General features: G+C 48.7%; 1 protein-coding gene across 1 annotated transcript in view; it reads left to right on the top strand.

Moving 5' to 3' along the window:
* The window catches only part of ITGA9 (integrin subunit alpha 9), a 327,258-nt gene that overhangs the window by 61,010 nt on the left and 253,273 nt on the right, over positions 1 to 12,975 (top strand). The window contains exons 11-13 of the mRNA XM_032354270.1: positions 833 to 927; positions 4,878 to 4,968; positions 7,679 to 7,724. Of these exons, the coding sequence (XP_032210161.1) occupies positions 833 to 927; positions 4,878 to 4,968; positions 7,679 to 7,724 (232 nt within the window). The remainder of the gene's footprint in view (positions 1 to 832; positions 928 to 4,877; positions 4,969 to 7,678; positions 7,725 to 12,975) is intronic.

The following is a 12,975-nucleotide window of genomic DNA, read 5'->3' as shown; positions in this document are numbered from 1 at the left end:
CCTGCCAAGAGGGTGGGGCTATGTGTACCTGATGTCAGGAAATGTCTGGACTGCAGATTCCTTCACAGTGTCTTGGCCTCTCTTTCTGGTCTGTTCAGTGTTGTCTCTGCTTATTGTATACACAGTATATGGACAACAGGACCTGTGGGACCCACGTCACTAGGGGGACAGCTGAGGTGGGGGACAGGCTGGGGGGCAGCTCTTGCCTCAGGCCAGACATTCAGGCTCCTTTGATACCCTCACAACCCTGACTAGGGAGGATCCTGGCTGGAGGTCGTGTGAGCACAGGTCCCGCACTCTTAACCTCACTTCTGCAAACACATGACTTTTGTTAGAAGCAAAGGAAAGAAAGGAAGATCTCGGCTTTGTTCCAGGGGCTGTCAGTTTGTGAGGGTAACCATATTTTTTTAGGAAGTGAACGCCATTTTATATAAGTCCCTTCTCCGGGAATGAGTTGACTTTCTCAGTTATGCAATAACCATAGTTTATGGAATTCCCCTGACAGAAATTTGGGTGTGTGGTTTATATTTGCATTTCTCTTATTGGATGGGTCAATGGTTTTTTTCTGTGAGGATGAGGTAGGAACTTTTTTGAAAGTAAACCCTTCTCAGCGTCAATAATTTTCTTTCTACCGCCTTGCACCCGCCCCCCCCCCCCCCCCCCCCCCCGCTTTTCTTCCCTGCTAAGAGATTGTGTGTCTAGCTTAATGCCTGGACAACCTACAACCAAGAAATTTCTGGTATGGAGGGACCAAAATGATGGCAGGAATTAGGAAAACTCCTTATGTTACTCCATATGGCTTCCTAACCCACAGCTGTTTTTCTCCCCTCAGATGTGGCCATTGGCGCACCCAAGGAGGACGACTTCTCTGGGGCCGTCTATATCTATCATGGTGATGCTGGTGGGATCGTCCCTCAGTACTCAATGGTAATTGCTGTGAGAATGATGTGGTACTTGTCCATACATTCATCTGGTGAATACGTCGGGAAACTTGAGTCTCTACCATACCCTGGGATACAGAGGAGAACACAACATGGTTTCTCCTGTCAACTTTCCCGCCCTCCAGTGAAAGACGGTGACCATTGGTATTGCTTATTAAGTACAAAAACATGTTCAGAGACTCCTGGGTGTGCTCTCTGTCAGGGAGCCTTCTGCCTGTGAAAGATGACATCCACACCCTGACCCACATTAGGAGTTACTTCTTGAAGAAGAAGAGGTTTTCTTTTAGTTACTCCTTTGTCAATCATCAGTGCTAGCCAAAGGAATATGTTGTAAAATGTCACTTAGAGAGGCAACAGTCCACGGAGGAGGGGTTTAAAAGCTGTCACAGGGCTGATTGGTATAAGTGGTATTGCTGTGAGGAGCTGTCAAAGCTTTGGCCTTGAGCCTCAGACTTGGGAACGTGGAAGTGGTGGGTTCTGTTTTTGCCATATCAGCCTGGAGTTCAATCTTGCTGATGGTATCAGGCCCAGCCCCTGGGAAAAAAGGAAGTCACTCTCTTGACAGAAGCATTGTCAGGATATTTGGGGATGTTTCGGTCTGGAGTGGCACAGGCCTGTGTCACTCTCCCAGTGAGTGGGTCAGTGGGAGAAAGAGACTGAGCACAAGTGGAGAAACTTCCAGTTAGCAAGTATCGATCTGCCGAGTGCTTCTTATGTGCTTACCACTTCCTACTCATGCTTGTGCTTCTCATCACAAAGCAGCTGGTCTCCTGTCTCGATTGTCTCTAAGGAAACAAAACTTCCATCTGAGTCGCGTTCTTGCAAAATGTTCCGAAAGTGTTCTGTAAAGCAAAGTATTAGGAAAGTGTCCAAACCTGTTCATGTGTTAAAGTCTCTAGGTAAGAAAGAGACTTTTTGAGTGGGTTTTAAGAGCCAGTCCATAAACAGGACTTCAGTCCATGCATTCATAATTGTTCTTCTTGCAGCAGATAAAAATGAGCTGATTAGAGGCTGGGGGTTGGTTTGTCGCCAGCTTCCTGCACCCTCTCTGCTGGGGCCAGCCCAGCTCATTGATTCCCACGCTAGTCAGAGGGTAGAGAGGGGGCACCAGTCCGCTCTCTTTAGTCCTTGTCCTCGTCCTGTGAGATGGTGCCTTTACTGTCCACCTGTCTTCCTGAGGTGCCTCCAGCCCAGGGAGGTGACTTCGCTTGCCCAAGGTCTCTGGCTAGTAAGTGGCAGTATGGCTGTTTACTTACTGTCCGTTACTGTCCCCACACTGGAGGAGGGAACACTCAGGGAAGTTCACGTGGAAAACGTAGAAACATACTCCAAGGGGCCTAGTCTACTCGGACCACCCTCTTCTCATTAGAAATGAATAACAGAGACAGGGAGCTCTTAGGTGATTCAGCCGATATGGCAGGAGGAAGAGGGCTTTGGGCACAGGTTGGGGGCCACATCCGTGTCAGGGGGGCTTCTGTGGTCTGAATTACGGACCCTCTTCACGACATGACAAGCGGGAAGTCATCCAGGGAGCCCAGTCCTCCAGCAGCCTCCAGGGTCACTGTCCACACTTCCTTCTGGAAGCTTGTTCCTGGACCTTGGAAGTGAATCACACAGAGAGGCAACCTGTCAGAGACCCCTGCTTCCCTTCCTCCTGCGGCCCTCCAGTGTTTTGTTTTGTTGCTGGGTGGAATCCCCACAGGGAACTGAAGGACAAATGTTGTGGTTAGCATGGAGTGTCTTCAGTAGGAAGCAGGGATTGGCAGCTGGGCTCGTCCTGCCTCTGTCAGCACACAGGGAGGCTCGTTAGCCTTGACAAAGAGAAGTGGTTTGGAGCACTTAAGAAAAAAAAAAAAGAAAGAAGGGGAGAAACAAGTATGTTTATACTTTTCCAAGCTGCTAATATGTATATGATAAGGTCAATGATTTAAAAGGAAAAAAAAAAAGAAAAACCCTTCAACAACGTATTCTTCAGGGCTGCGGTCTGGACAGAGCGGGCATTGTGCGGGTGAACCCGCGGAAGAAATCAGAAACAGCTCTGGGCAAAGGAGTTGCTTTTCTTTGGCCCAGACTGGTATTTATTTCTGCTGGATAAATTGTGAGATCAGGGCTGAAGTTCGTCCACATTACTCTTTAACTCATTCCTCTTTCTTGGGCTCGTCAGGAAAAGTGTTGATTTTAAGATCCTTATGCGCCTTTCTCAATTTGAGAGCCCCCAGGGCACATCAGCGCGGCCCCTGTGTTCTTTCTCTTGCCATAAGGACACTGCCTATAAACCTGGGCAGGCGGAGGTTTTCCAAGGCTCCTGGTTTTCATTTAGGGTTATTAGCACTGAGCAGACTTATCTTCCTGGCTTTATGGCCTAATGGCCTACAGATGTCTGTGGGATAACTTAAGCCGGCATCGCCACCCCCAAATGGACCACCCCTTCACTCTTCCCCCTTGTCCCAGACACCGCAGAGCTTAGAACTGCAGACCCAGGGCAAGGCTGCTGCTAGCATCATTAGACTGCGGAGCTGAGCTGGCCTGCCTCAACATGGGGCTTTTAAGAAATAGACATACGTACATGTTTGTTTAGACAGAACGGTGTGGGATGTGGAGCTCTGCCTGCGAGCAAGGAACATTTCAGCATTTGCTGGTGCTCTGATTTGTACCATGATGCTCGCACATTTCCTGTTGGACGGCTTAAGTGAAGATGGCAAGTGGAAGGTTATTCGCAGTGATGGGATCTCGGGAGGGGTGGTGGGGGGTGGGGTTGGTCCCTGGCCTCTCCATCTGTAGATTCTATGGAAACTCCCTCTTCCCAAGCTCATGACTTCTCTGGATGACTCAGTAAGGAAAAGGATACGGGAAGAAAGTCCACAGTGAGCCCCTGGCTATCTGTAAACCTGGTTCCGATAGGGGTTGTGCTGTCCTGTATAGCATGAAAACAAAGCATTTTCTTATCTTCCACAGTGAGGGCATTGGGAGGTAAGCCTCCCCAGAGAGATTGTATAAACAAAGGGAAGAAGAAAGAGGTCAGATCCCAGGAAATGGGACTTTTCTAATTCAGCAAGTTTGATATCTTTTGAGGAACTGCACCACGTAGATGATGAGTGACGGAGCCACTTGTACAGTAAATAGCCCTGAACCAAGACAGCATATGTTAATACAGACTGAACTTCATGATGAATGAAAGTACAGATGCCCTATGGTGGTAGAGCTGTGAACTCCAATTGGCTGGTTGGGGGGCTGCCTTGTAGGAAAGAGGGTGGCTTCGGCTGAATTTTTATTTATTTATTTATTTATTTTACCTACAGTTTATAGAAGGTTCAGGACCCTGGAGCTCCAGATTTTCTAGACAGAACAGTCTCACCTGTATGGAAAGCTCATGAGCCTGTAGGTCTTCTTATCAGCTCGGTTGAGAGGTGGTTTCCATATGCGCCCATCTCTGCCAGCTGGACATGCTCACTGCCTGCCCCCCCCTCCCCCCCCGCCGCCCCGGGGAAAGACTGACGGCACCTCCAAGGAGAGAGATGGCCCATGTTTGGTACATATTTGGGTAGAGAGATCTAAGGAAAACATGTTCTTAGAATTCTAGCCAGCTCCACCTGCATGGAAACAAAACAGAACCGCTGTTGGAAATGGAAGTAAACATCAATTTTGAACTTCACGTGGCATGTCAAAACATTAGCACATAAGTCTAGGTGGGTTTTTCGTGAACACTGAGCTTGAAAAATTTTTAAACAATGACATGTCGTGAAGACAAGTTACCATAACCGAGTGCGTGGTCTTTGGCCATGTGCTAAAAACCCCAGGATCAAATTAGGACCACAGTTTTCTCTTTCAACAGCTCCAGGACCAAGCATCTGACGGAAGCTGCGTAGAACAGTCCTGCATTCTTACTCACCACTGTGCTCCTATCCGGTGACTCAATTTCCCTATTATCTGTTTCAGAAGCTGTCCGGCAGGAAGATAAGTCCGGTTCTGCGGATGTTTGGACAGTCCATATCAGGAGGAATTGATATGGATGGAAATGGCTATCCTGGTAAGCTGTTTTTCTTTAAGGGCATATGAGATAAAAGAAGATAAGTGCATGAGGTAGAGTCATTTCCAGTAGGGTTAAGCTGTGGTGACAGCTCTGTGGGATGAGGAAAATTCCCATAATAGGAGGGGATACTTTGCCTGGTATTTGATTTTAAGGTGTTGAAGTTTACTTTGGGATTTTAGAATGAGCTATTCTGAAGAGTTTCAGCACCAAAAGGACAGATTGATATCAAAAGAAACAACAAAATAAGAAAAGAAAAAGAAAAAGAACAGGATTTTTGTGGCATCAGCTCTTTCTAATGAAGAGAGAAAAAGCACTGTCCACATTAAAAATGATAGTGAAACCTCATGTTCTCCTTAATATTTAAGCATAGTTAGAGACCTCTTACCCTTGAGAGGGGAAAAAAAGGAGCTGGGCAGCACCTTCCCTACCTCCTAACCCCTGCAAGAAAATTGAAATATTTGGAGCAAAGAAGAAAACCCTCCCTGATGGACAAAACAGACCCTCACTGTTCTGGCTGCCTTGTCTTCAAGGTGAATTAATGCCTCGTGGTGGTTGAGGCTAATTGAAGAAAAATGTACCATTTCCCACCTCAGTCCCAAGTGTTGTTTGGTTTAGGGAAAATGCCCTGGGCAGGGGGGTAGTGGTTCTTTTGGGGTTTGAAGGGGATGGAGTGGGGTGAGGTGAGGAAAGAGAGATGAGAATTTGAAAAACTCTGAAATGTTCCTGGAATTCAGGAAGCATTTTCCTGGGACTCTAGGTCATCTTGCTGTCTTTGAGGAAGTACTTTTTCCACTTAAAATGCCCGGGAAGGACTTGTGAGATCCAGTGCTGGGCATACGAGGGCAGCACATTTGGTAGTTTCTTATGGGCAACAGTTTTGATCGTTTTTTGTGACCTTACAGAGCGAGGAGGAGGGTATAGGAAAGGGTTGTTGCTGAAGTTTTTGTTTCTGTGGGCCTCATGGGCTTAAGTCGGAGAAGGCCATTCTTCTTGTTTTGGGTAATTTGTGGCTGTCCTGGAATAATACCTGATGTATACGCAAAATGCTCCCATGTGCACAGTGGCTCCCATAGTGTGGCCAGTGGGTAGAGATGGAGTGTTCCCCATGTGAAAGACATGGGTACTGAGCCGCAGAGAACTTAGGGGCCAGGCCAGAGGCCACATCGCAGTGGGCAGAGACACACGTTCTCTATGAGCAGGTGGGTTCATGCTTTATGATGTATGGGAGTTTCTTACATTTTTTTCTTTTAAGATTTTTAAAAATTTTTATTTATTTGAGAGAGAATGAGCACATGAATGTGGGGAGGGGCAGAGGGAGAAGCAGGCTCCCTGCTGAGAGGGAAGCCTAGTGCAGAACTCGAGCTCAGGCCCCTGGGATGGTGACCTGAGCTGAAGTCAGACACTTAATGACTGAGCCACCCAGGCGCCCCTGAACTTCTTATATTTTTCATAAAAAAAAAATGACAGATTCCTCAGGTTCTTTTGTTTTCAAACATCTAGTCAACTCAAAAAGGCTTGGAAAACAGCAAAATTAACAAGCATACCCAAATGCAGAAATTTTAGCAGTCCTACAATTCATGGATTTGCTGTTTCTTTTTCCTTAATGAGGACATATATAGACATAGGAATTCAGTCTGTCTTGGATTCAGATGCTTGCTTCTTTAAGGTGGTAATGGGAACCCCAGGACTAAGGAGTATATACTTGAAGGGAAGAAAGGCAGAGAGCTACTAGATGAGTATATACTTTATAAATTCAGGTTACTTAAAAATAAACATTACTGGGGCACCTGAGAGGCTCAGTCATTAAGCATCTGCCTTAGGCTCAGGTCATGATCCCAGGGTCCTGGAATTGAGCCCCACATTGGGCTCCCTGCTCAGAGGGGAGTCTGCCTCTCCCTCTCCCTTTGCCTGCTGCTCCCCCTGCTTGTGCTCTCTCTCTCCTCAGAAATAAATAAGTAAGATCTTAAAAAAAGGAGAAAAAAATTACCATCTAGCTCTTGGGTCTTGGTTTGTAGTATACTCAGTATTTCCTGAATTTTCTGATTTAAATATGTGATTTAACCTATGTATTTAAATATTTTTAAAATATTACATTTAACAACTAATACTTAGTAAGTATTTAATAGATGTCTTCTAATTTAAGTATTATGAAATACCATCAGCTTTTGAAGAAGACCCTTAGGATAATTATGTCCACAGTACAGACAAGGACACTGAGAGATTCTGAGGTCACGGGAGTGAGGGGTGGAGCAGAGATGATTCACATGTTCTACAGAACCTTGAGCTTCTTTCCAGTTCATTTAGTTCTAAGTATCTGCCTCTCTAATTCACTCGTGTCCAAAAGATACATAATGTGACCCACATACATAATTTAATGTATTCTAGGAACCACATAAAAAAGATAAAAAGAAATAGGTGAAATTAATTTTAAAAATCAATATAAAAGTTTTTGGGCTAGTTCATGGTTCTCATAGCAGCCACATTTCAAGGTCTCAGCAAGCCACGTGGTGATTGGCTGCCCCATGGGGCAGTGTGGCTCTCCCTCTTCCAAGATCACCATGTGGCCCACAGGAAGGCTGTTGCCCGCCGCCCCCCCCCCCCCCCAGAGCTCAGTGCTGGGCCTCATGGCTGGGGACCTTGCCAGGGGGTGGGTAGGATGGGAGGGGCTTCAGCATGTCTCTGAATGCTACAAACTTCTGATTTTCAGATGTAACTGTTGGAGCCTTCATGTCAGACAGCGTGGTTCTTCTAAGGTGAGATGCTTCCCTCTTGCTTCTTGGGTTGCATTCTTCACGATGAGGGCTGGGCTTTGGTGAGGTGGGTGGTTGGGGAAGTTCTTCACCGTCAGTCAGCAGTTCCCTCTATGCTGTTCCTGGAGGTGCTCGGAAAGTAAAAATGCGGCTGTCTGGTCCTCCTTGTCCCCAGAGTTTCCAGCTGGCGGGCCTCGAGTGGCTTGTAGCTCTGGGACAGTAGCCTCCCTACGGCTTGGGGTGGCTTCAGCCCCAGCGGTTTTGCCTTTTGCCTTGAACAGCTGCTTCATGAATGTGTGTACATGATGTCCTCATTTCCTGTGGGCACCAGGACACTCAGGGGCTCCCAAGCACTGCCTTGTCCCAGCTCTTCATCCCCACCTTGTCAGTCCCCAGATCCCCAGGGGCGGGGAGCCTCCTGCCCTTTGAGCAGGACTTCCTTGCCTGTGGAGGCAGAGGTGTGGGATGGGAGCCCATGCACCCTGACTCTCTCCCACAAAGGCTGGAGGCTGCCATCCTGCCCTGAACCATCTCCAAGTATTTCTTCCATATGAGTCAGAGGAGGCCAAATTACCCTTTGGAGTGGGAGCCAGCTCTTAGGTTTTGTTAATAACCTGATGGCAGAACCTTCTAAAATAGGCCAGTGGGATCTTAGAGCTGGAAGGGGTCCCAGAAGCCATGGAGTTGCACACCCCCAGATTCTTCTCATTCAGCAGTGCCTTCCTCCAAGTCTCTGGCTGCAAGGCACCTGGCCCTTAAGGTGCCCCTAGGGGTGAGAACTTAGAAGCTTTGGAGGGAACCAATTAACCCTAGCTAACTCGGGATGTTAACCTGTTAAGGAGGCAGAATCACCTTAGGTTGGGAGGGGGGGTGGTCCAGGGCCAGCTGGCCTGGGTTCGAACCCCCACTCTGCCGTTGGGAGGCGGGTTTCTCCAGGTGACCCGCCTTTCAGAAATCCCCCCTCTTTAAGCAGGAGAATGGTGGTACTTCCTTCACTGGGTCCACAGAACTCTGTGAATTAGTACTACATGCAAAATGCATAGAACAGGTAGGGGGTCAATGAATGTTAGCAATGCTTAGGTAACTTATGCAAAATATGCCTCCCTAAAATTCTGCTTCTTGATTCTATATTTTGCATGTAGCAGCCCTTCAGTATTTGATAGTGGCTTGTGTGTCCCTGAGGTGGTGACGTCGCCATATGACTGGATCTCCACTTTCTTTATCCCCCAGCCCTCACCCCTGTCCTGTGGGTTGGCCATCCCCTTTCAGGTAAAACAGCTTACGTAGCCTCCATTGACTGAGGTGACACTTCAGAAGCTGAGCTTACCCACCGCCTTCTCTCCTCTTCGCTGTCCCGAGCAGCTTGCTTTGGCTTGTCATGATTCCTCTAGAATAAAACACGTTCCCTAGCTCTCACAATTGAGAAAAGGCGCTCCTAAAACTGGGAGTATCTGGCTTAAGGTATATCCTGTAGATTCTCCTTTTTTTTTTTTTTTTTAAAGATTATATTTATTTATTTGACTGTGTGTCAGATCCCGGGTGCATCTCACGGAGCAACTGTGCAAGCAACCCACACAGCCAGTGTTTGCTGAGTGCCTGCCACATGCCAGGCACCGCTTGGGCTCCCACATGCTCAGCGTTCTCTGGTTGTTCTGGTTTCTTCTTTCCCTTTGGAGGTGTAAATTGCATATAGCGGAGCCTGCTGATTGAAGGATCGCACGTGTACAGTTGTAAGCAGGTGCCTGTGTGTGTAACTGCCACCCATTAAGATAAAGAACATTTCCATCACCCCAGGAAATTTCCTCCTGCCTCTTCCCAGTTACGCCCCCTTCCGACGGGCAACTGTTGGTCTGATTTTCATTGCCATGGATCAGTCCTGCCTGTTCTAGAATTTCACATAGATGGGATTATGGAGTCCACACTCTCTTGGCTCTGGCCTCTTTCACTTGGTGCAACGTGTTTGAGATGCCTCTGAGCCATTCTGTGGTGCTCTTCTCCCCTTACTGAGCAGTAGTCCGCTGACTGAATACACTGTAGCTCGTTCGTCTGTTCTCTTGTTGGTAGAACATAATGTTTTTAGGAGAGGCAGGGTCAAAAAAAGGGTGGAGAGAGAGATGCTTAAGAGAGAATCAACCCTGAGATCATGACCTGAGCCAAAATCAAAGGTTGTATGTTACCCGACTGAGCCACCCAGGTGTCCCGATAGATCACATTTTAATTCTTAGTTTTCTTAACAACTCCACGACATAGATATTATTACTATTATTCCCATTTTATGGATGAGGAAAGCAAGTGATTTTGAAGTTTTATTAATTTTAAAAAGGAGATAATTGTTGATTGTGGTCAATGCCATGAGGATGATGAGGCAGGGTCATGTGGTCAAGGGCCCTGGTTCGCATCAAACCCAGCAGAGAGGGCCACGTAGTCATGTTAGGAGGTGACAGTGGTGTCCTTGGCTCTGGCAGGTCAAGAGAAGTGAGGTGCAGAGGTCAGATCGCTGTGGGTGGGAGAGAGAAGGAGAAGCAAGAAAACAGATGGTGAAGTTTGACTCCTTTCCAGAAGCTTGGCTACAAAGGAGCAAATGGGATTGCCATGTGGCTCAGAGATTAGGCCAAGAGTCTGAAACCTCTTCTGCTCTCCTTGGCCCTTTCCTCGCCTGCACTGCTCAGAGGTGGTCCCCTTTAGCTTCACCCTCATCCATACAAAACTTGCCCTGACCCCACTCTCACCTTGGGGCCTGAAGAGACAGAGGGAGAGGGGGACGAGACTGAATGGGGGTTGAGGGAGGAGAGGAAGGTGGGATGCGGTGTATAGGCCATGGCGGACAGGGACCTCGTCTTTGAGCCAGGCCCCAACACTGGAACAGGTCCAGGGCAAAGTTCAGCGTGGGACGTGGGCGAGGGTGACCACCTCAGGTTTCTTCCTGGAGCAGGGAAGGCAAACTGGGACCCCTTAGAGAGGGGGCCAGGGAGGAACAGGCAGAGGGACTGCTGAGTGTGTCTGAGGGGCCAGAAAGGCATCTGTTGATAAGGTGCTAGATGTGGCTGAACGACTGTGGACAAGAAGGTCTGGAGACGTCAATGGGCTAAGCGAAGTGCGCATCCCAGGCATGGCTTAGCTGACCAGCAAGTTAGGTGGACTTGAGTCCCCTCAGAGTTTGGGCGAGACCAGAAAAAGAAATCAATCATGCACAGGCTCATATAACATACCATGCCCATTCTTTTTTCTTTCTTTCTTTTTTTAAAAAATATTTTATGTATTTATTTGACACACAGATCACTAGTAGGCAGAGAGGCAGGTGGAAAGAGAGGCAGGGGAAGCAGGCTTCCCGTTGAGCAGAGAGCCCAATGCAGGACTTGATCCCAGGACCCTGAGATCATGATCTGAGCTGAAGGCAGAGGCCTAACCCACTGAGCCACCCAGGGGTTCCACACCATGCCCATTCTTACACGTCCTCAGGGAGAGTCCAGATGTGTATGGGCCTGGAATCCTTCAGGCTGCCGCAAAGGGCACACCTTACTGTGAGTGGTGTTAAGGACATAGACGTTAATTGGCTGCCTGGAGGGGATGGCTCCACGGCTGGTTTAGTAGCCTCCATCTTCATGGGGGTGTCAGCGCTTAATCTGTCTGACTGTGTCTGTCCCACATGCAGCACTGCCTCCCACAGAAGGCTGGGGTGATGGGAGCAATACTCCATCAGACGGCATCCCTGGAGGTAAATGCAAGGGAAATACAGATCTACCTTGACCTAGGAAGGAGTTACTGTTATGATAAACCCATTGTAAGTTGAAAATATCCTACATGGAAACATATTTACTACCCCTAACCTCCCGAACACCATGGCTTAGCCTGGCCTGCCTCAGCTGCGCTCAGAACACTCACCTCAGAACACTTACACCCGCCTGCGGTCGGGCACGGTCCTCCGACAGTAAGTTGGTTTGGTAATCAGGTGTTGACTCTCTCACGTAAATGACTGAAAGCTGCGCCTAAAGTCACAAACAGAGCCTCCACACGGCTACAGAAAGGGTGTCAGCATAGGGGCTGTTCAGCCTCGTGATTGGTGGCGGAGCCTGGGAGCTGTGGCTCCAGGGCCAGCGTCGCCACACAGTCATCCCACATAGCACCGGCAAGGGGATCCTTGGGGATCCAGATTGACGGTTCAAAGTTCAGTTTCTCCCAAGTGCACGTCAGCCCATCATAAGGTTGAAAAGTTGTTACATTGAATCGTCGTAAGCCAGGGATGGTCTGTATCAGGATTTGAACGGTCGGAGTCATCAGAAAGAGGTAGTCTATTGTAAGTTAGAATTAAGTCTTGAAGGCCTTTGTGGTGCTGTCCTTCAGCGCCCCTCTGCTTCTCTCACGGGGACGGGCCCCTCTGCAGGCGTGACCGCAGGCTGGCCCCACTCTGCCCTTGCTGATTTTTTGCTCTCCCCTTAGCTGCAGAGGGCAGGGCCTGTGTGAGAGCAATGGGCGCCCAGTGCTGTGCCACTTCAGTTCAGAGGGAGTGATGAGAGAGTTCAGGAAAGACTTCTGGGCTTTCCCTGGTCCAAGAACAATTCTTGGAAGTGAAACAGGATCGAGGGCCTTATCTGACAGGTGCTGGTGAGACGTGTGCTTCTGAAGGTCTTTGTCCTCACCTCAGAGGATCCCGTGCTGACGGCCTCCATCGACGTCATTTTCCCGGCCTGCTCCCCCGGCCTTCCTCTGCAGGGCTCTGCCGGGAGTGGGGACTGGGTGGCCCCTGGGATGGCAGGCGGTGGTGAGGCCTTCCTTCCGTGTGGTGGCCAGGGAGCATGTGCCCTGGGCAGGGTGGAGATCTCACAGGGTCGAGACCAGCACTCCCTGGTGCCTCTGTCTGTTTTGTGAAAGTTGGGGCGCTCCTGTAGTTTTCAGTCCCTGGGCCTGTTGTGAGGTTGGCACCCGTTTCACACCTCAGGTTTTTGAACACCAGTCCTGAGGCTATCAGGATGAATTTGGGGGGTCCTAGACCTTCAGGGGCCTGTAGACTGGTGGAGCAGCCTTGGAAACAGACAGTGATCTTAATGAGTAAGTGAGGGGAGGTTTGAAGATGGTGCAGGGGTCCTGGAGAAGGCCTCCCAGGAGAGGGACATGAGCTGGCCATGGAAGGACCTGGGGCTTTCTAGATCGTCTGTTGGTATCTGCTCAGTCCTCTTGACAAGGAGCAGAGCATTTATTTTCTGTGTTATTGAGAGCGTCTTACAAGGATGAACCCAGAAGAAAATTGGAAGGCCGG

The sequence above is a fragment of the Mustela erminea genome, chromosome 1 (assembly GCF_009829155.1).
Source record: "Mustela erminea isolate mMusErm1 chromosome 1, mMusErm1.Pri, whole genome shotgun sequence".
NCBI classification, from domain to species: domain Eukaryota; kingdom Metazoa; phylum Chordata; class Mammalia; order Carnivora; family Mustelidae; genus Mustela; species Mustela erminea.
This window is presented reverse-complemented; position numbering and strand designations above follow the sequence as displayed.